Source organism: Salmo trutta, chromosome 5 (genome assembly GCF_901001165.1).
Source record: "Salmo trutta chromosome 5, fSalTru1.1, whole genome shotgun sequence".
NCBI lineage: Eukaryota > Metazoa > Chordata > Actinopteri > Salmoniformes > Salmonidae > Salmo > Salmo trutta.
The window spans coordinates 62,996,524-63,017,817 of NC_042961.1; the positions used below are offsets into that span (position 1 = coordinate 62,996,524).

The 21,294-nt window shown below is 47.8% G+C and overlaps 2 protein-coding genes and 2 long non-coding RNA genes across 8 annotated transcripts in view; 3 read left to right on the forward strand and 1 right to left on the reverse strand.

Moving 5' to 3' along the window:
* aimp1b (aminoacyl tRNA synthetase complex interacting multifunctional protein 1b) overlaps positions 1 to 4,347 on the forward strand; it is a 41,653-nt gene extending 37,306 nt beyond the window's left edge. The window contains exons 7-8 of one of the 3 annotated variants that reach the window (XR_003878471.1): positions 1,107 to 1,343; positions 4,327 to 4,347. Coding sequence is in view for 2 of the 3 variants with exons in the window: in XM_029754675.1 (XP_029610535.1) it covers positions 1,107 to 1,273 (167 nt within the window). In the remaining variant the exon portion in view is untranslated. Of the gene's footprint in view, positions 1 to 1,015; positions 1,075 to 1,106; positions 1,463 to 4,326 lie in introns of those variants that run through there. The other 2 variants (XM_029754675.1, XM_029754676.1) reach the window with 2 other exon arrangements.
* A 3,416-nt stretch (positions 4,348 to 7,763) lies between these two features.
* LOC115194760 (uncharacterized) lies at positions 7,764 to 8,454 on the forward strand. Its single transcript, XR_003878475.1, has 3 exons — positions 7,764 to 7,790; positions 8,118 to 8,361; positions 8,408 to 8,454. It is a non-coding gene; the product is annotated as an uncharacterized LOC115194760 (long non-coding RNA).
* Positions 8,455 to 8,549: 95 nt separating this feature from the next.
* On the forward strand, positions 8,550 to 10,016 carry LOC115194759 (uncharacterized). Of its 3 annotated transcripts, XR_003878474.1 has the most exons (5): positions 8,550 to 8,569; positions 8,769 to 8,857; positions 9,216 to 9,327; positions 9,417 to 9,473; positions 9,760 to 10,016. It is a non-coding gene; the product is annotated as an uncharacterized LOC115194759 (long non-coding RNA). The 3 variants fall into 3 exon arrangements; XR_003878472.1 differs by lacking the exon at positions 8,550 to 8,569 and having other exon boundaries at positions 8,730 to 8,857; XR_003878473.1 differs by lacking the exons at positions 8,550 to 8,569; positions 8,769 to 8,857 and adding an exon at positions 9,049 to 9,073 and having other exon boundaries at positions 9,182 to 9,327.
* A 271-nt stretch (positions 10,017 to 10,287) lies between these two features.
* Positions 10,288 to 12,928, reverse strand: LOC115194758 (dickkopf-related protein 2). Its single transcript, XM_029754677.1, has 4 exons — positions 12,515 to 12,928; positions 11,724 to 11,880; positions 11,158 to 11,295; positions 10,288 to 10,590 (listed from the first exon to the last, which is right to left on the reverse strand). Exons 1-4 carry the CDS (start codon positions 12,701 to 12,703, stop codon positions 10,301 to 10,303), a joined length of 774 nt encoding a protein of 257 aa, XP_029610537.1. The 5' UTR covers positions 12,704 to 12,928; the 3' UTR covers positions 10,288 to 10,300.
* Positions 12,929 to 21,294: the final 8,366 nt, after the last annotated feature.

Genomic DNA, 21,294 nt, shown 5'->3' on the forward strand with positions numbered 1-21,294 from the left:
ACTGCAAGTGAATCCTTAACTTGAGGCTAGTTTAGTTTAGTTTAAAAACAAGCACACATAAAACTTAAAAGCCATACATGCACATGAATAAAATCATGGAGGACAACACACAATAAAGTCAGGGACTTATTTCCAAAACTTGAGGCTAGGGTTATTAGGGTTAGGGTTTATAGTAATATATCCTCCTGTCCACTAGGGGAGCCAGACTGGGAGCTGAGCCCCAGAGATAAGGTGTGTTAGGGTTATTAGAGTTAGGGTTTATAGTAATATATCCTCCTGTCCACTAGGGGAGCCAGACTGGGAGCTGAGCCCCAGAGAGAAGGTGTGTTAGGGTTATTAGAGTTAGGGTTTATAGTAATATATCCTCCTGTCCACTAGGGGAGCCAGACTGGGAGCTGAGCCCCAGAGAGAAGGCGTGTTAGGGTTATTAGAGTTAGGGTTTATAGTAATATATCCTCCTGTCCACTAGGGGAGCCAGACTGGGAGCTGAGCCCCAGAGAGAAGGTGTGTTAGGGTTATTAGAGTTAGGGTTTATAGTAATATATCCTCCTGTACACTAGGGGAGCCAGACTGGGAGCTGATTCCCAGAGAGAAGGCGTGTTAGGGTTATTAGAGTTAGGGTTTATAGTAATATATCCTCCTGTCCACTAGGGGAGCCAGATTGGGAGCTGAGCCCCAGAGAGAATGTGTGTTAGGGTTATTAGAGTTAGGGTTTATAGTAATATATCCTCCTGTCCACTAGGGGAACCAGACCGGGAGCTGAGCCCCAGAGAGAAGGTGTGTTAGGGTTATTAGAGTTAGGGTTTATAGTAATATATCCTCCTGTCCACTAGGGGAGCCAGACTGGGAGCTGAGCCCCAGAGAGAAGGTGTGTTAGGGTTATTAGAGTTAGGGTTTATAGTAATATATCCTCCTGTCCACTAGGGGAGCCAGACTGGGAGTTGAGCCCCAGAGAGAAGGTGTGTTAGGGTTATTAGAGTTAGGGTTTATAGTAATATATCCTCCTGTCCACTAGGGGAGCCAGACCGGGAGCTGAGCCCCAGAGAGAAGGTGTGTTAGGGTTATTAGAGTTAGGGTTTATAGTAATATATCCTCCTGTCCACTAGGGGAGCCAGACCGGGAGCTGAGCCCCAGAGAGAAGGTGTGGGAGCAGATCCTTCCTGATCTGCAGACGGACTCCAGGGGCGTGGCCACCTACAGGGGGGTGGGGTTTGAGGTGCGGGGGAAAGGCCTCTGTAGAGCCCCAACCCTCACCAACAGCAGTATCAAATAAACACGCAGTCAGACACGCAGGGGAACCAACACACACACACACACACACACACACACACACACACACACACATAGAGGAACACACGTGTGGGAACAGACAGACACATACACACTTCTGGGTAAGCTTTAAGCTGATTGCTCTTGTCAGAATGTGAGGAACTTTCAATAAAGTTTTTAACAAATGTTGAAACACGGTGGATTTTTTTAATGTATTTTATAAACCGAAGTGAAAAGCTTTGGATCAGTCCTCAGAGATAACGGATCGGTCCTCAGAGTTAACGGATCGGTCCTCAGAGTTAACGGATCGGTCCACAGAGGGAACGGATCGGTCCTCAGAGATAACGGATCGGTCCTCAGAGTTAACGGATCGGTCCACAGAGTTAACGGATCGGTCCTCAGAGTTAACGGATCGGTCCTCAGAGATAACGGATCGGTCCTCAGAGTTAACGGATCGGTCCTCAGAGATAACGGATCGGTCCACAGAGGGAACGGATCGGTCCTCAGAGATAACGGATCGGTCCACAGAGTTAACGGATCGGTCCTCAGAGTTAAAGGATCGGTCCACAGAGTTAACGGATCGGTCCGCAGTATAAAACTGAGGAGGCAGGTTAACAAAGTAATCAGATTCAGTAATCAGTAAGTAATCAGATTCAGATTCAGTAATTCAGGGTTACATTACTAATGACTTTTATCGTCTTAACCCTGCCGACCCATATAGTGAATCTTCTGAAACATGCTAACATGCTAAAACGCTAACTACTGTATAGTGAAACTATAGAAACATGCTAACAGGATAACCGACCCTGAACCTATAGTGAACCTATAGAAACATGCTAAAACGCTAACTACTGTACAGTGAAACTATAGAAACATGCTAACAGGATAACCGACTCTGAACCTATAGTGAACCTATAGAAACATGCTAAAACGCTAACCACTGTACAGTGAAACTATAGAAACATGCTAACAGGATAACCGACCCTGACCATGTAGTGAACCTATAGAAACATGCTAAAACGCTAACCACTATGTAGTAAATATACTGAAGCATGCTAACATGCTAAAATGCTAACTAGAGGTAGCCCTGTAACTATCCTACACTGTTCTATTCTGTTTTAGACCGTCTCTGTTCCTCACACTGGGTATTTACTTATGTTTGTTGTTTCTACTAAAGACCCTGTCCTTAGCCACCGCTTAGGCCTAATTCATTGCATGTGTTATGAGGTCTGTGTGTAGCTTGAGTAGAGGAGTCAGGTGCAGGACAGCAGATATGAGTAAATAAACATCATTTACTCAAAATAGGCAAATACAATACAATAAAGCAAGCCCACATAACTGACCGTATAACATACAAACAATCACTCACAAACAAACCGTGGGGGAACAGAGGGTTAAATAATGAACAAGTAGTTGGGGTAGTGAAACCAGGTGTGTAAAACAAAGACAAAACAAATGGAAAATGAAAAGTGGATCGGCGATGGCAAGAAGGCCGGTGAGGTCGACCGTCGAACGCCGCCCGAACAAGGAGATTGGACCGACTTCGGCGGAAGTCGTGACAGCGCGGCAAGGATGAGCACCTATGTTTTTGTCCAGAAATAGTCAGGCCCCAGTCATTAACCCACGGTGGTACCAGTCATTAACCCACGGTGGTACCAGTCATTAACCCACGGTGGTACCAGTCATTAACCCATGGTGGTACCAGTCATTAACCCACGGTGGTACCAGTCATTAACCCACGGTGGTACCACCAGTCATTAACCCACGGTGGTACCAGTCATTAACCCATGGTGGTACCAGTCATTAACCCACGGTGGTACCACCAGTCATTAACCCACGGTGGTACCAGTCATTAACCCACGGTGGTACCACCAGTCATTAACCCACGGTGGTACCACCAGTCATTAACCCACGGTGGTACCACCAGTCATTAACTCACGGTGGTACCAGTCATTAACCCACGGTGGTACCACCAGTCATTAACCCACGGTGGTACCACCAGTCATTAACCCACGGTGGTACCACCAGTCATTAACCCACGGTGGTACCAGTCATTAACCCACGGTGGTACCAGTCATTAACCCACGGTGGTACCAGTCATTAACCCACGGTGGTACCACCAGTCATTAACCCATGGTGGTACCAGTCATTAACCCACGGTGGTACCAGTCATTAACCCACGGTGGTACCAGTCATTAACCCACGGTGGTACCACCAGTCATTAACCCACGGTGGTACCAGTCATTAACCCACGGTGGTACCAGTCATTAACCCACGGTGGTACCAGTCATTAACCCACAGTGGTACCAGTCATTAACCCACGGTGGTACCACCAGTCATTAACCCACGGTGGTACCAGTCATTAACCCACGGTGGTACCAGTCATTAACCCACGGTGGTACCAGTCATTAACCCACGGTGGTACCAGTCATTAACCCACGGTGGTACCACCAGTCATTAACCCACGGTGGTACCAGTCATTAACCCACGGTGGTACCAGTCATTAACCCACGGTGGTACCAGTCATTAACCCATGGTGGTACCAGTCATTAACCCACGGTGGTACCAGTCATTAACCCATGGTGGTACCAGTCATTAACCCACGGTGGTACCACCAGTCATTAACCCACGGTGGTACCAGTCATTAACCCACGGTGGTACCAGTCATTAACCCACGGTGGTACCACCAGTCATTAACCCACGGTGGTACCAGTCATTAACCCACGGTGGTACCAGTCATTAACCCACGGTGGTACCACCAGTCATTAACCCACGGTGGTACCAGTCATTAACCCACGGTGGTACCAGTCATTAACCCACGGTGGTACCAGTCATTAACCCACGGTGGTACCACCAGTCATTAACCCACGGTGGTACCAGTCATTAACCCACGGTGGTACCAGTCATTAACCCACGGTGGTACCAGTCATTAACCCACGGTGGTACCAGTCATTCATATGGTGTGTTGGTGTGACCTTCCTGAACAATAACAGTCATTATGATTAATCACAATGAAAACAGATAAGATGTCATAAATATAATGATAACAGAGCCAACACACACACACACACACACACACACACACACACACACACACACACACACACACACACACACACACACACACACACACACACACACACACACACACAAGGATGTCAGTGAGCCATCAAACACCCAGAGTAAACATAGCGTGACAGTAAGGCAACAGGGAAATGTCTTGATCCACGTCAGATGAAGGATGGCATGGCACGGTTTATACTGACATAAAATAACAAGTGTGTGTGTGTGTGTGTGTGTGTGTGTGTGTGTGTGTGTGTGTGTGTAGGAAGGCAGAGCTTATAATAAACTGTGACAGAACACTGATGTCCATACCCTATTACAATAAACAACCACAAAGGCATGCTGTACAAACACACACACACAAACACACACACACACACACATACACACACACACACACACATACACACACACACACATACACATACACATACACACACACACACACATACACACACACACACACACACACACACACACATACACACACACACACACACACACACACACACACACACATACACACACACACACACACACACATACACATACACACACACACACACACATACACATACACACACACACACACACACACGTATAGAATGACCAGTGTACTCTGAGAGTGTAATTGCTGAACACATTACAATCAGTCTCAGAGTCTGTAATAAAGCTGCATTAGAATCCTGGGCCTGGATTCAATAGTGTCTGAGTAGGAATGTTGATCTCTAATCAAGTCCCCCTGTCCATGTCGTCTACATCACCGTGATCTAAAAAGACTCAGAGAGGCCCAGAGGCTGGTCACCATGTGAATAGGAATGGGTTTTAACACTAGTTCATATCTCCATCTGTCTTCAGACATGGTCTGTCCCAAATGGCATCCCTGGAAAGTGTACCAGGGCCCTGGTCTAAAGTAGTGCACTATATAGGGAATAGGGTGCCAGCCCTGGTCTAAAGTAGTGCACTATATAGGGAATAGGGCCCTGGTCTAAAGTAGTGTACTATATAGGGAATAGGGCCCTGGTCTATAGTAGGGCACTATATAGGGAATAGGGCTCTGGTCTATAGTAGTACCACTATATAGGGAATAGGGCTCTGGTCTATAGTAGTACCACTATATAGGGAATAGGGCTCTGGTCTATAGTAGTACCACTATATAGGGAATAGGGCCCTGGTCTATAGTAGTGCACTATATAGGGAATAGGGCTCTGGTCTATAGTAGTGTACTATATAGGGAATAGGGTTCTGGCCTATAGTAGTGTACTATATAGGGAATAGGGCTCTGGTCTAAAGTAGTACCACTATATAGGGAATAGGGCTCTGGTCTATAGTAGTGCACTATATAGGGAATAGGGCTCTGGTCTAAAGTAGTGTACTATATAGGGAATAGGGCTCTGGCCTATAGTAGTGCACTATATAGGGAATAGGGCTCTGGTCTATAGTAGTGTACTATATAGGGAATAGGGTTCCATTTGGGAGACATATACAGAATCACTGCAGCAGCCAAGAGCTTTACAAAAATAACATTCAGATTCTGGAGACCTACAATAGTATGATAGTACTGAATATCTTCCATCTACACACACACACATCTCTTCTCTGATCTGGACATGCAAGCCTCACCAATCAGATTACACGCCTGTCAAAACGTTTCACAACAAAATGAGAACTGTATTCTTAGAATACATTATACTGAGGACTGGAAACACGATCTGTGTGTTGTTTGATTGACTTCCTTGTTACTGAGACAATTCAGACATGTTCTCTCTCTCCTCTTTCTGTCTCTCTCCTCCCTATCTCTCTCTCCTCCCTCTCTCTCTCTCTCCTCCCTATCTCTCACTCCTCCCTCTCTCTCTCTCTCTCTCTCCTCCCTCTCTCTCCTCTCTTCTCCCCCTCTCTCTCTCTCCTCCCTCTCTCTCTCTCCTCTCTTCTCCCCCTCTCTCTCTCTCCCTCTCTCTTTCTCTCCTCCCTATCTCTCTCTCCTCCCTCTCTCTCTCTCTCCTCCCTCTCTCTCTCCTCTCTTCTCCCCCTCTCTCTCTCTCCTCCCTCTCTCTCTCTCTCCTCCCTCTCTCTCTCTCCTCTCTCTTTTCCCCCTTTCTCTCTCTCCTCCCTCTCTCTCTCTCCTCTCGCTCTCTCCTCCCTCTCTCTCTCCTCCCCCTTTCTCTCTCGCTCTCTCTCTCTCCCCTCTCTCTTTTTCTTCTAACACATCACACACAAACACCAATATTTGACTTGATGTCCTTCATTCAAACAATTTATCACCAAAAACATTTATCTAAAAACCTTACATGAATCAACACTTTATGTTTGTTTGAAAATCTGATTCTTTAATAGTTTAATGTTCATTTATTCAGACACATACTTCTAGAAGTCCTATGATACAGAATTCACAATGATCAAACATCAGATTCACACAGTATTGATAAGGTGCCGATAATTTCCATACAGTATTGATAAGCCGCCGATCATATCCGATATAGTATTGATAAGGGAAAGAGGGATACCTAGTCAGTTGTCCAACTGAAAGCCTTCAACTGAAATGTGTCTTCCTCATTTAACCCAACCCCTCTGAATCAGAGAGATGGGGCGGGGGGGGGGGCTGCCTTCATCGACATCCACGTCTTCGGCGCCCGGGGAACAGTGGGTTAACTGCCTTGTTCAGGGGCAGGACGACAGAAGGTGCCGATATTTTCCGACGTTTGTAGAGAAACAGTCATCTCCACCATCGTTACAAGGAATCTCTACCAATCCATTATACCGTCTTTATATTAAATATGTAACACTTTATATTTATAGTGTTGTAGTAGACTGCAGTAAAGACAGCAGTTGTACTGGTCATACCACTGGTAACCACAAAAATATGTAGTTTAGTATTTTAGAGATAACTAGAATAACATATTATCTACTTATAGTAACCCTGCAGCAGAGATAACAGTATATAAACATGGTTTCCAGTCTCTATTACAAGCAGGTGTGGGGTTAGCCTGGGTGCCAGTCTGGTTGTGCCATCATACCACTAGCCTGGTTGTCAGTCTGGTTGTGCCATCATACCACTAGCCTGGGTGTCAGTCTGATTGTGCCATCATACCACTAGCCTGGGTGTCAGTCTGGTTGTGCCATCATACCACTAGCCTGGGTGTCAGTCTGGTTGTGCCATCATACCACTAGCCTGGGTGTCAGTCTGGTTGTGCCATCATACCACTAGCCTGGGTGTCAGTCTGGTTGTGCCATCATGCCACTAGCCTGGGTGTCAGTCTGGTTGTGCCATCATACCACTAGCCTGGGTGCCAGTCTGGTTGTGCCATCATACCAGCTCCTTGTCAATCAATGTCATGCCACGTTTGGCTTTACAAGGACAGCAACGGAAATGACATGAGCAGAAAAAGATCTGGGACCAGACTAGTGTGTGTCAGTCTTCACGTAGAAGAGGTCTCTTCTCCAGGTGAGTCAGTCTACAGGTAGATAGAGGTCTCTTCTCCAGGTGAGTCAGTCTTCATGTAGAAGAGGTCTCTTCTCCAGGTGAGTCAGTCTACAGGTAGAGATAGAGGTGTCTTCTCCAGGTGAGTCAGTCTACAGGTAGAGATAGAGGTGTCTTCTCCAGGTGAGTCAGTCTACAGGTAGAGATAGAGGTCTCTTCTCCAGGTGAGTCAGTCTACAGGTAGAGATAGAGGTGCCTTCTCCAGGTGAGTCAGTCTTCATGTAGAAGAGGTATCTTCTCCAGGTGAGTCAGTCTACAGGTAGAGATAGAGGTGTCTTCTCCAGGTGAGTCAGTCTACAGTCTACAGGTAGAGATAGAGGTGTCTTCTCCAGGTGAGTCAGTCTACAGGTAGAGATAGAGATGTCTTCTCCAGGTGAGTCAGTCTACAGGTAGAGATAGAGGTGCCTTCTCCAGGTGAGTCAGTCTACAGGTAGATAGAGCTGTCTTCTCCAGGTGAGTCAGTCTACAGGTAGAGATAGAGATGTCTTCTCCAGGTGAGTCAGTCTACAGGTAGAGATAGAGGTGTCTTCTCCAGGTGAGTCAGTCTACAGGTAGATAGAGCTGTCTTCTCCAGGTGAGTCAGTCTACAGTCTACAGGTAGAGATAGAGGTCTCTTCTCCAGGTGAGTCAGTCTACAGGTAGAGATCGAGGTGTCTTCTCCAGGTGAGTCAGTCTACAGGTAGAGATAGAGATGTCTTCTCCAGGTGAGTCAGTCTACAGGTAGATAGAGGTGTCTTGTCCAGGTGAGTCAGTCTACAGGTAGAGATAGAGATGTCTTCTCCAGATGAGTCAGTCTACAGTCTACAGGTAGATAGAGGTGTCTTCTCCAGGTGAGTCAGTCTACAGGTAGAGATAGAGATGTCTTCTCCAGGTGAGTCAGTCTACAGGTAGATAGAGGTGTCTTGTCCAGATGAGTCAGTCTACAGGTAGATAGAGCTGTCTTCTCCAGGTGAGTCAGTCTACAGGTAGAGATAGAGGTGTCTTCTCCAGGTGAGTCAGTCTACAGGTAGAGATAGAGGTGTCTTCTCCAGGTGAGTCAGTCTACAGGTAGAGATAGAGATGTCTTCTCCAGGTGAGTCAGTCTCCTCAGGTGAGTCAGTCTACAGGTAGAGATAGAGATGTCTTCTCCAGGTGAGTCAGTCTCCTCAGGTGAGTCAGTCTACAGGTAGAGATAGAGATGTCTCCTCCAGGTGAGTCAGTCTCCTCCAGGTGAGTCAGTCTCCTCCAGGTGAGTCAGTCTCCTCCAGGTGAGTCAGTCTACAGGTAGAGATAGAGATGTCTTCTCCAGGTGAGTCAGTCTCCTCCAGGTGAGTCAGTCTACAGGTAGAGATAGAGATGTCTCCTCCAGGTGAGTCAGTCTACAGTCTACAGGTAGAGATAGAGGTGTCTTCTCCAGGTGAGTCAGTCTACAGGTAGATAGAGGTGTCTTCTCCAGGTGAGTCAGTCTACAGGTAGAGATAGAGATGTCTTCTCCAGGTGAGTCAGTCTACAGGTAGAGATAGAGGTGTCTTCTCCAGGTGAGTCAGTCTACAGGTAGAGATAGAGATGTCTCCTCCAGGTGAGTCAGTCTACAGTCTACAGGTAGAGATAGAGGTCTCTTCTCCAGGTGAGTCAGTCTACAGGTAGAGATAGAGGTGTCTTCTCCAGGTGAGTCAGTCTACAGGTAGATAGAGGTGTCTTCTCCAGGTGAGTCAGTCTACAGTCTACAGGTAGAGATAGAGGTGTCTTCTCCAGGTGAGTCAGTCTACAGGTAGAGATAGAGGTGTCTTCTCCAGGTGAGTCAGTCTACAGGTAGATAGAGGTGTCTTCTCCAGGTGAGTCAGTCTACAGTCTACAGGTAGAGATAGAGGTGTCTTCTCCAGGTGAGTCAGTCTACAGGTAGATAGAGATGTCTTCTCCAGGTGAGTCAGTCTACAGGTAGATAGAGGTCTCTTCTCCAGGTGAGTCAGTCTACAGGTAGAGATAGAGGTGTCTTCTCCAGGTGAGTCAGTCTACAGGTAGAGATAGAGATGTCTTCTCCAGGTGAGTCAGTCTACAGTCTACAGGTAGAGATAGAGATGTCTCCTCCAGTTGACTCCTCCTCCTCTCTCTATCAGGGGGAAGATGGAGCTGATGGGGCAGTGGTTGAGTCTTTATTTTCTTTCCCTCCTTCCTTCCTTCCATCCTTCCTTCACTCCCTCCTTCTCTCACTCCCTCTTTCTCTCCTTCCCTCACTCTTTCCTTCACTCCCTCCTTCTCTCACTCCCTCGTTCCCTCACTCCCTCCTTCTCTCCTTCCCTCACTCCTTCCTTCCCTCCTTCCTTCACTCCTTCTCTCCTTCTCTCCATCCATCCCTCCCTCCCTCCTTCACTCCTTCCTTCTCTCCCTCCTTCCCTCCCTCCCTCCCTCCTTCACTCCTTCCTTCTCTCCCTCCTTCCCTCCCTCCCTCCCTCCTTCCCTCCTTCCTTCCTTCCCTCCCTCCCTCCCTCCTTCTCTCCTTCCTTCCTTCCCTCACTCCCTCTGACACAAGTACAATCTTGCTTTAGCTGCTGCTGCGTTCGACTTCGACGACGATGATGATGATGAAGATGGCAGGGCTGTACGGAGTACTTGGCAGGCCAATCCCTCTCCACAGTCACAGCGTTGGAACAGCTCCAGGCCGTGCTGTCCTTTCCTGCCGTGCCGTGTACACACCTCCCCATGCCTCAGCACTGGCTTACAGATCCTGTCCCAGAAGTGACGGGCACAACACAGACCTTCAGAACATTCTGTAGACCTGAGACACGGGTCACCCAGCTGACCTGGGGGGGTAGAAGAGAGAGACACTCTGTTAGTTTACCATTTGTCACGGCTGTCGAAAGGATCGGACCACAGTGCAGCGTGGTTGTTGTTCCACATTTTATTAAAATCCGTGAAACTTTGCAAAACACAAATAACTGAATTAAACAAAAACAACAAACCGTGACGCAGAGAGAAACAAACACTACTTCAAAATATATATAACCCACAAAAACCCAGGAAGAAAAACCCCTACTTAAATATGATCTCCAATTAGAGACAACGAGGACCAGCTGCCTCCAATTGGAGATCAACCCAAAAAAACAACATCAACATAGAAATAGAAAAAGTAGAACTTAAACATAGAAATACAAAACATAGAAAAACACAAAACACCCCCTGTCACGCCCTGACCTACTCTACCATAGAAAATAACCTCTTACTATGGTCAGGACGTAACACTCATGACAGACTTCAATTTGAATTAAGTAAATGGCCAGAGGCCAACGCTCGCACGAGATTTGTCCGACATGCTGAGAGAGCTGTTTTAACATCTATAACAGGGCTAGCGGTGTGTGACAGCATTTTACCTTTGATGGGGGGTAGCTTGGTCTGACCTCTCCCTCTCTTCCTCCAACCAACCTTCTTCTTTGGGGCCAGTCTGGTGTGTTCCTCTAACGCAGTGATATGATGTGTCATCACACTGTCTGGGAGAGAGGTACAGATATCTGAGAGAGAGATGGAGAGAGAGGGAGAGATAGGGAGGGGTGGAGAGAGGGAGAGGGGGGGAGATAGGGAGAGGGGGAGATGGGGGAGAGAGAGGGAGATAGGGAGAGGGAGAGAGAGAGAGAGAGAGAGAGAGAGGGAGAGGGAGAGAGATAGGGAGAGGGGGGAAGAGAGGGAGAGGGGGGGAGAGAGGGAGAGGGGGGAGATAGGGAGAGGGGGGAGATAGGGAGAGGGGAGAGAGAGAGAGAGAGAGAGAGAGAGAGAGGGAGAGAGAGAGAGCGAGAGCGAGAGGAAGGGAGAGAGAGAGGGGGAGAGCGAGAGAGAAAGAGAGTGAGAGTGAGAGTGAGAGTGAGAGAGAGAACATTAGTACAATGCCTCAACAACAAACAAAAAAATCCCAACACAACGTTTGTGATGTCATGGAACTTACCGTTTCTACAATGGTTGCCGGGGCAGCACATGGCGTCTCTATGACAACGCCTCTTCCTCTGTCGGCAGGTGTGACATCGTTGTGGGGAGGGGCTTCTGGAGGGAGCCTGGCAAAAGCTCCCCTCGCCACATTCCAGGTCGCTGCCACAGGGGTACACCTGAGAGAGGGGGTGGATAGGGGGAGAGGTCAGGACATGGTACAGTCATCAATACAACCACTATTTATATTGAGATTTCACTTTGAGGTGAGCATTGAGCAACTTTGTTCGGGTTACAAAGACCATGATTTAAAAACAACAACAACATGTTGAGCTGAGACCCTCAAGTAGGCAACAACAAATAAATAAAATGGAATCTGCAAGGGAAACGTTGCTGTAGGCAACCATCTGCAGTTCCAAGGTGCATTAATATAAAGAGTAGCTGAAAATGACACGCTGCTTCATAAGAGAGTAAACAACAATTTATCAGACTATCCAGACCGGGTCTGTCTCCTTTCTGCCTAATAACATCCAGGCTTTTATCTAACCTTTATTTAACTAGGCAAGTCAGTTAAGATCAAACTCTTATTAACTGCCTTGTTCAGGGGGCAGAAGAAAATGAAGTTGCTCACCCTCTCACAAGGCTTACATGTAAGATTCTTCCATCTATAAGCTTGTCATTGTTTATTTACCTTTACCTCAGGGATTCAATCCAGTAACCTTTCCGGTTACTAGTCCAACACTCTAACCGCTGGGCTACCCTGCCGCAACAAATGACTCTGTCCCCATAAGGACCAGTGTTTTAGTTCCTTACCTGATCGGGGACCTTGCTGCTCTTCCTCACCGTACCGGGTAACGGGGAACCCGTGCTCTTGTAGGCTGACGTCTCGTGCGACTCCGTTGACATGGAGTTTAGTTTGGCACGCGCCTGTCCAGTGGAGCACAGCATGGCGAGCAGCTGCGCGAGCAACCACGGGAGTTTGGCCCACACCCGGTGAAGCATGACAGTTAACAGATATGACCTGTATCTAGATAAATACAATGTTACTCTGTTTAAAATGTACCAAGTCCCTTGATGGAAGAAAAACTAACAACACAGTCCAAACTCTTCACACTCAATAAAGTCCACTGAAAAAAAATGACAACACACAGAATATTCCTAAATTGATGGTAAGTGGTATTGCCTGCAGAGGTTCGCGCCCGCGATGCTGTGTTTATTTGCTGTTTGATTGTTACTGTCTCGAGATGCCAGCTTTTATAGCCTCCCGTAGCGTGCGCAACCGGGAAGCTCGTGTAGGAGGGAGTGACCGGTCCGTGACTCTGTCTCTCTGCCACTCGCTCTCTCTTCCACACACATCGATACCCATCGTCTCATCGATACAATATCCGAAAGACAGAGAGAGAGAGAGAGAGAGAGAGGAGAGAGAGACGGAGAGAGAGAGAGAGAGAGACAGAGAGAGAGAGAAAGAGAGAGAGAGAGAGAGAACAGGACTGACTGACTAAACTTAATTTCAGACACTACATATTGTGAGATCTTTGGGTTGACTAAAGGTAACTATGACGCTATGCTTGCATCCCAAGATGGCACCCTAGTCCCCATAGCTATATCTTGCACTAGGTTTGATAAGAGCTGTTGTCCAATGTAATGCACTAAGCCTACATTAGGGAATATGATGCAGTTTAGGAGTCTATCAGTAAGTGAGGGGATGACGGAGTATTCATCACCTCCCGTCACTCTCTGGTATGGAAACCGGAACAGGATCCAGCACCTCTCCGTTTTGGACCTCTCCGTTTTGGTTCTGGAACCCATTTACCAGAATCCGGTACATCTTGTGGCATGAAAAAATACTTTTCACTGTTTGTGATGTAAAAATTCCAATAAAAAGCAATCAGAGTTGGGCTAATTCAAGTTATGCCCCCTAAATTGTTTTTATTTTTTTTAACGAAAAAGTGCATGATAATTGCTTCGTGTTGGACGGACCCGGGTTCATGTTTTGCGCAACATTGTAACATATACAGACTATTGTTGTTCTTAATGAGAGAAGCGCGCCTGTAGCTCTCACAGAACTACAATGATATTAACTTTCAATGATCCCTCTCTCTCTCTCTCTCTCTACTCTGGTAGACATGAGCCTGTAAATGATAATGTATCTCTGGTAGACATGAGCCTGTAAATGATAATGTATTTCCTTATAGAATCATAGCGGCGGAAGGGTCCTTCCTGGAGGTGCCGCCGCAGCAGCTGCTGCGCACCTGATAAATTCAAATACATTTGACAAAGTTATAGAATTACTGCTGCCTGTTGCAGAAAGAAATGAAATAATTCCCAATACTATATCAGGAGGAGGCCTATAGTTTAGGCACAGATGATCAATATATAAAAAAATATATATTTTTTTTTGTTTGTTATTGCCTAGCTATGGATTGAGTGTAGCCCAATCACTGGTCATTCCGACAGATGGGAACTCGCGGCTGTCAAAAAAAGCAAGCAGCCAAAACAGGCTTTCTCAATATTTCAAATACAATCGCGGGAAAATACAGTTTAGAAAGCAAATGGATCCCGTTGAAAAGAGAAGCCTTGATCTGTCTGTAGGCTACTAAGTTATCAACTTCCAAATAGGCCTATTGAGCGAACAGGATTGTTTTACCAAGTAGAAACAAGAGATGAGCTTTTGGCACGGAGCTTTTGTTACAAATCTTTAAAATCTAGACGGAAAATATTTACACAAGAAGCAACCTAATATCACAAAGTCAAACTCTCAGTCATTTAGTAAGTTCACCACTGAGTTGGTGAAACCGGAAAGCTGTTTTCAGGGCTATAATTTCCTCCTCATAAAGCACAGGGACGTGTGTCTCCACTCACCTACAGTGAGTCTAGGCTATTGATGACTTGAAGAAGACAAGGTCGTTTTTATTGATCTCAGATTATCAGATTATCAGTTTATCAGTTTGTCAGTGTCAAAGTCGTCTGTCATTTCGATCATTTGTGAGGTATTAAAAAAATACTCAGCTAAAGTCTCCAGTCATCTGAAAATGATGTAGAACTGCATAAAGACCACATTTTCCCCCAAACCCTAGAATACAAAACATTTTCTCCATGTTGTGCAACTTCTGCCTTGGCCTCCTACCCAACTAATCTATGTCAGTATGCAAAAACGATGATAATGCAAAGTTTTATTATAAACTAGATTATTTTCATGTGTTCCAGTACCGCAGAGCAACCATCAAGTAAGTTCTTTGAAAATGTGTGTGTGTTTGTGTTTGTGTGTGTGTGTGTGTGTGTGTGTGTGTGTGTGTGTGTGTGTGTGTGTGTGTGTGGTGTGTGTGTGTGTGTGTGTGTGTGTGTTAGAACGTGTTTGACCACAGCAGAGGAAGTAGCAGGCAGACCATTCATATTCAACACTACAGAAACTAACTAACCACGGACCACATAACCACGGGAGGGAGGGAGGCAGGTAGCCTAGTGGTTAGAGCAGGTAGCCTAGTGGTTAGAGCAGGTAGCCTAGTGGTTAGAGCAGGTAGCCTAGTGGTTAGAGCAGGTAGCCTAGTGGTTAGAGCAGGTAGCCTGGTGGTTAGAGCAGGTAGCCTAGTAGTTAGAGCAGGTAGGCTAGTGGTTAGTGCAGGTAGCCTAGTGGTTACAGCAGGTAGCCTAGTGGTTAGAGCAGGTAGCCTAGCGGTTAGAGCCTAGTGGTTAGAGCCTGGTGGTTAGAGCAGGTAGCCTTGTGGTTAGAGCAGGTAGCCTAGTGGTTAGAGCAGCTAGCCTAGTGCTTAGAGCAGGTAGCCTAGTGGTTAGAGCCTAGTGGTTAGAGCAGCTAGCCTAGTGGTTAGAGCAGGTAGCCTAGTGGTTAGAGCCTAGTGGTTAGAGCAGGTAGCCTAGTGGTTAGAGCAGGTAGCCTAGTGGTTAGAGCAGGTAGCCTAGTGGTTAGAGCAGGTAACCTAGTGGTTAGAGCAGGTAACCTAGTGGTTAGAGCCTAGTGGTTAGAGCAGGTAGCCTAGTGGTTAGAGCCTAGTGGTTAGAGCAGGTAGCCTAGTGGTTAGAGCAGGTAGCCTAGTGGTTAGAGCCTATTGGTTAGAGCAGGTAGCCTAGTGGTTAGAGCCTAGTGGTTAGAGCAGGTAGCCTAGTGTTTAGAGCAGGTAGCCTAGTGGTTAGAGCAAGTAGCCTAGTGGTTAGAGCAGGTAACCTAGTGGTTAGAGCCCAGTGGTTAGAGCCTAGTGGTTAGAGCAGGTAGCCTAGTGGTTAGAGCCTATTGGTTAGAGCAGGTAGCCTAGTGGTTAGAGCAGGTAGCCTAGTGGTTAGAGCAGGTAGCCTAGTGGTTAGAGCAGGTAGCCTAGTGGTTACAGCAGGTAGCCTAGTGGTTAGAGCAGGTAGCCTAGTGGTTAGAGCAGGTAGCCTAGTGGTTAGAGCCTAGTGGTTAGAGCAGGTAACCTAGTGGTTAGAGCAGGTAGCCTAGTGGTTAGAGCCTAGTGGTTAGAGCCTAGTGGTTAGAGCAGGTAACCTAGTGGTTAGAGCATGTAACCTAGTGGTTAGAGCAGGTAGCCTAGTGGTTAGAGCCTATTGGTTAGAGCAGGTAGCCTAGTGGTTAGAGCAGGTAGCCTAGTGGTTAGAGCCTAGTGGTTAGAGCAGGTAACCTAGTGATTAGAGCAGGTAGCCTAGTGGTTAGAGCAGGTAGCCTAGTGGTTAGAGTAGGTAGCCTAGTGGTTAGAGCAGGTAGCCTAGTGGTTAGAGCAGGTAGCCTAGTGGTTAGAGCCTAGTGGTTAGAGCAGGTAGCCTAGTGGTTAGAGCCTATTGGTTAGAGCAGGTAGCCTAGTGGTTAGAGCACGTAGCCTAGTGGTTAGAGCCTAGTGGTTAGAGCAGGTAACCTAGTGATTAGAGCAGGTAGCCTAGTGGTTAGAGCAGGTAGCCTAGTGGTTAGAGTAGGTAACCTAGTGGTTAGAGCAGGTAGCCTAGTGGTTAGAGTGTTGGGCCAGTAACTGAAAGGTTGCTGGTTCAAATCCTTGAGCCAACTAGGTGACAAACCTGCTGATGTGCTCTAAAACAAGGCACTTAACCCTAATTGTGCCTCTAAACTGCTCTGGATTAGTGTGTCTGCTAAATCAGTGATTCCCACCAGTGCACATTTCTATTTGTAACCCTTGACAAGCACACCTGATTCAACTTGTCAACTATTACTAGCCTGTTCAACCTCTCTTTCCATATCGTCTGAGATCCCCAAAGATTGGAAAGCTGCCGCGGTCATCCCCCTCTTCAAAGGGGGAGACACTAGACCCAAACTGTTATAGACCCATATCCATCCTGCCCTGCCTTTCTAAAATCTTCGAAAGCCAAGTTAACAAACAGATCACCGACCATTTTGAATCCCACCGTACCTTCTCCGCTATGCAATCTGGTTTCAGAGCCGGTCATGGGTTCACCTCAGCCACGTTTAAGGTCCTAAACGATAACCGCCATCGATAAAAGACAGTACTGTGCAGCCGTCTTCATCGACCTGGCCAAGGCTTTTGACTGTCAGTCACACATTCTTATCGGCAGACTCAACAGCCTTGGTTTCTCAAATGACTGCCTCGCCTGGTTCACCAACTACTTCTCTGATAGAGTTCAATGTGTCAAATCGGAGGGCCTGTTGTCCGGACCTCTGGAAGTCTCTATGGGGGTGCCACAGGGTTCAATTCTTGGGGCGACTCTTTTCTCTGTATACATCAATGATGTCGCTCTTGCTGCGGGTGGTTCTTTGATCCACCTCTACGCGAATGACACCATTCTGTATACTTCTGGCCCTTCTTTGGACACTGTGCTAACAAACCTCCAAACGAGCTTCAATGCCATACAACACTCCTCTCCTTCCGTGGCCTCCAACTGCTTTTAAATACTCGTAAAACTAAGTGCATGCTCTTCAACCGATTGCTGCCCGCACCCGCCCGCCCGACTAGCATCACTACTCTGAACGGTTCTGATTTAGAATATGTGGACAACTACAAATACCTAGGTTTCTGGTTAGACTGTAAACTCTCCTTCCAGACTCACATTAAGCATCTCCAATCCAAAATTAAATCTAAAATCGGTTTCCTATTTCGTAACAAAGCATCTTTCACTCATGCTGCCAAACATACCCTCGTAAAACTGACTATCCTACCGATCCTTGACCTCGGCGATGTCATTCACAAAATAGCCTCCAACACTCTACTCAGCAAATTGGATGCAGTCTATCACAGTGCCATCCGTTTTGTCACCAAAGCCCCATATACTACCCACCACTGCGACCTGTATGCTCTTGTTGGCTGGCCCTCGCTTCATATTCGTCACCAAACCCACTGGCTCCAGGTCATCTATAAATCCTTGCTAGGTAAAGCCCCGCCTTATCTCAGCTCACTGGTCACCTTAGCAACACCCACCCGTAGCACGCGCTCCAGCAGGTATATCTCACTGGTCACCCCCAAAGCCAATTCCTCCTTTGGTCGCCTTTCCTTCCAGTTCTCTGCTGCCAATGACTGGAACGAATTACAAAAATCTCTGTAGCTGGAGTCTTATATTTCCCTCATTAACTTTAAGCATCAGCTGTCAGAGGAGCTTACCGATCACTGTACCTGTACATAGCCCATCTGTAAACAGCACACCCAACTACCTCATCCCCATATTAGTACTTATCCTCTTTGTAACGGGCGTCGTACAGAGTAGACCAAGGCACAGCGGGTTGAGTGCTCATATTTAACTTTTATTTGAGACACGTAACAAAAACAAGAAAACGAACGAACGACAAACAGTCTTGCAGGCTACACACAGCAGTGCAACAACAACTTCCCACAAACGACAGGTGAAAACAGGGCTACCTAAGTATGACTCCCAATCAGCAACAACGATGTACAGCTGTTCCTGATTGAGAGCCATACCAGGCCAACACAAAGAAATATACAACATAGAAATACAAAACAAACATTTTACAGACGCTCTTATCCAGAGGAACATACAGTAGTGAATGCATACATTTCATTAAAAAAAATTGTACTGGCCCCCTGTGGGAATCAAACCCACAACCCTGGCGTTGCACACACCATGCTCTACCAACTGCGCCACAGGTAAGACACACCCCGGCCACGCCCTGACCAAACTACAATGACAAATAACACCTTATACTGGTCAGGACGTGACACTCTTGCTCTTTTGCACCCCAGTATCTCCACTTACACATCATCATCTGCACATCTATCACTCCAGTGTTAATGCTAAATTGTAATTATTTCGCCTCTATGGCCTATTTATTGCCTTACCTCCCTACTCTTCTAAATTTGCACACACTGTACATAGATTTTTCTATTTTGTTATTGACTGTACGTTTGTTAATGTGTAACTCTGTGTTGTTGTTTTTGTAGCACTGCTTTGCTTTATCTTGGCCAGGTCGCAGTTGTAAATGAGAACTTGTTCTCAACTGGCCAACCTGGTTAAATAAAGGACTTGTTCTCAACTGGCGAAATAAAAAATAAAATTAATAAAACTCATCATCAAGCCCTCAATGAGTTGAATGAGGTGTGTTTGTCCAAGGCTACAATACAAATGTGTTCTGTTACTGGAGGACTGGAGGACTGGAGGACTGGAGTTGGGCTGTTGGGGTTACTGGAGGACTGGAGTTGGGCTGTTGGGAGGACTGGAGGACTGGAGTTGGGCTGTTGGGAGGACTGGAGGACTGGAGTTGGGCTGTTGGGGTTACTGGAGGACTGGAGTTGGGCTGTTGGGAGGACTGGAGGACTGGAGTTTGGCTGTTGGGAGGACTGGAGGACTGGAGTTGGGCTGTTGGGAGGACTGGAGGACTGGAGTTGGGCTGTTGGGAGGACTGGAGGACTGGAGTTGGGCTGTTGGGGTTACTGGAGGACTGGAGTTGGGCTGTTGGGGGGACTGGAGGACTGGAGTTGGGCTGTTGGGGTTACTGGAGGACTGGAGTTGGGCTGTTGGGGTTACTGGAGGATTGGAGTTGGGTTGTTGGGGTTACTGGAGGACTGGAGTTGGGCTGTTGGGAGGACTGGAGGACTGGAGTTGGGCTGTTGGGGGGGACTGGAGGACTGGAGTTGGGCTGTTGGGAGGACTGGAGGACTGGAGTTGGGCTGTTGGGAGGACTGGAGGACTGGAGTTGGGCTGTTGGGGTTACTGGAGGACTGGAGTTGGGCTGTTGGGGTTACTGGAGGACTGGAGTTGGGCTGTTGGGAGGACTGGAGGACTGGAGTTGGGCTGTTGGGGTAACTGGAGGACTGGAGTTGGGCTGTTGGGGTTACTGGAGGACTGGAGTTGGGCTGTTGGGGTTACTGGAGGACTGGAGTTGGGCTGTTGGGGAGGACTGGAGGACTGGAGTTGGGCTGTTGGGGTTACTGGAGGACTGGAGTTGGGCTGTTGGGGTTACTGGAGGACTGGAGTTGGGCTGTTGGGAGGACTGGAGGACTGGAGTTGGGCTGTTGGGAGGACTGGAGGACTGGAGTTGGGCTGTTGGGGTTACTGGAGGACTGGAGTTGGGCTGTTGGGAGGACTGGAGGACTGGAGTTTGGCTGTTGGGAGGACTGGAGGACTGGAGTTGGGCTGTTGGGAGGACTGGAGGACTGGAGTTGGGCTGTTGGGAGGACTGGAGGACTGGAGTTGGGCTGTTGGGGTTACTGGAGGACTGGAGTTGGGCTGTTGGGGGGACTGGAGGACTGGAGTTGGGCTGTTGGGGTTACTGGAGGACTGGAGTTGGGCTGTTGGGGTTACTGGAGGACTGGAGTTGGGTTGTTGGGGTTACTGGAGGACTGGAGTTGGGCTGTTGGGAGGACTGGAGGACTGGAGTTGGGCTGTTGGGGGGACTGGAGGACTGGAGTTGGGCTGTTGGGAGGACTGGAGGACTGGAGTTGGGCTGTTGGGAGGACTGGAGGACTGGAGTTGGGCTGTTGGGGTTACTGGAGGACTGGAGTTGGGCTGTTGGGGTTACTGGAGGACTGGAGTTGGGCTGTTGGGAGGACTGGAGGACTGGAGTTGGGCTGTTGGGGTAACTGGAGGACTGGAGTTGGGCTGTTGGGGTTACTGGAGGACTGGAGTTGGGCTGTTGGGGTTACTGGAGGACTGGAGTTGGGGCTGTTGGGAGGACTGGAGGACTGGAGTTGGGCTGTTGGGGTTACTGGAGGACTGGAGTTGGGGCTGTTGGGGTTACTGGAGGACTGGAGTTGGGCTGTTGGGAGGACTGGAGGACTGGAGTTGGACTGTTGGGGTTACTGGAGGACTGGAGTTGGGCTGTTGGGGTTACTGGAGGACTGGAGTTGGGCTGTTGGGGTTACTGGAGGACTAGAGTTGGGCTGTTGGGAGGACTGGAGGACTGGAGTTGGGCTTTTGGGGTTACTGGAGGACTGGAGTTGGGCTGTTGGGGTTACTGGAGGACTGGAGTTGGGCTGTTGGGGTTACTGGAGGACTGGAGTTGGGCTGTTGGGAGGACTGGAGGACTGGAGGACTGGAGGACTGGAGTTGGGCTGTTGGGAGGACTGGAGGACTGGAGGACTGGAGGACTGGAGTTGGGCTGTTGGGAGGACTGGAGGACTGGAGTTGGGCTGTTGGGAGGACTGGAGTTGGGCTGTTGGGAGGACTGGAGG

What these genes read in the sequence shown, in the direction of transcription:
- LOC115194758 (XM_029754677.1), bottom strand. Translation starts at nt 12,703, where the DNA reads ATGCTTCACCGGGTGTGGGCCAAACTCCCGTGGTTGCTCGCGCAGCTG. An exon ending in GCAGCAAGGTCCCCGATCAG is followed by an intron (nt 11,881 to 12,514) that starts GTAAGGAACTAA and finishes CCCCTCTCTCAG; the next exon opens with GTGTACCCCTGTGGCAGCGA. An exon ending in CAAGCTACCCCCCATCAAAG is followed by an intron (nt 10,591 to 11,157) that starts GTAAAATGCTGT and finishes CTACCCCCCCAG; the next exon opens with GTCAGCTGGGTGACCCGTGT.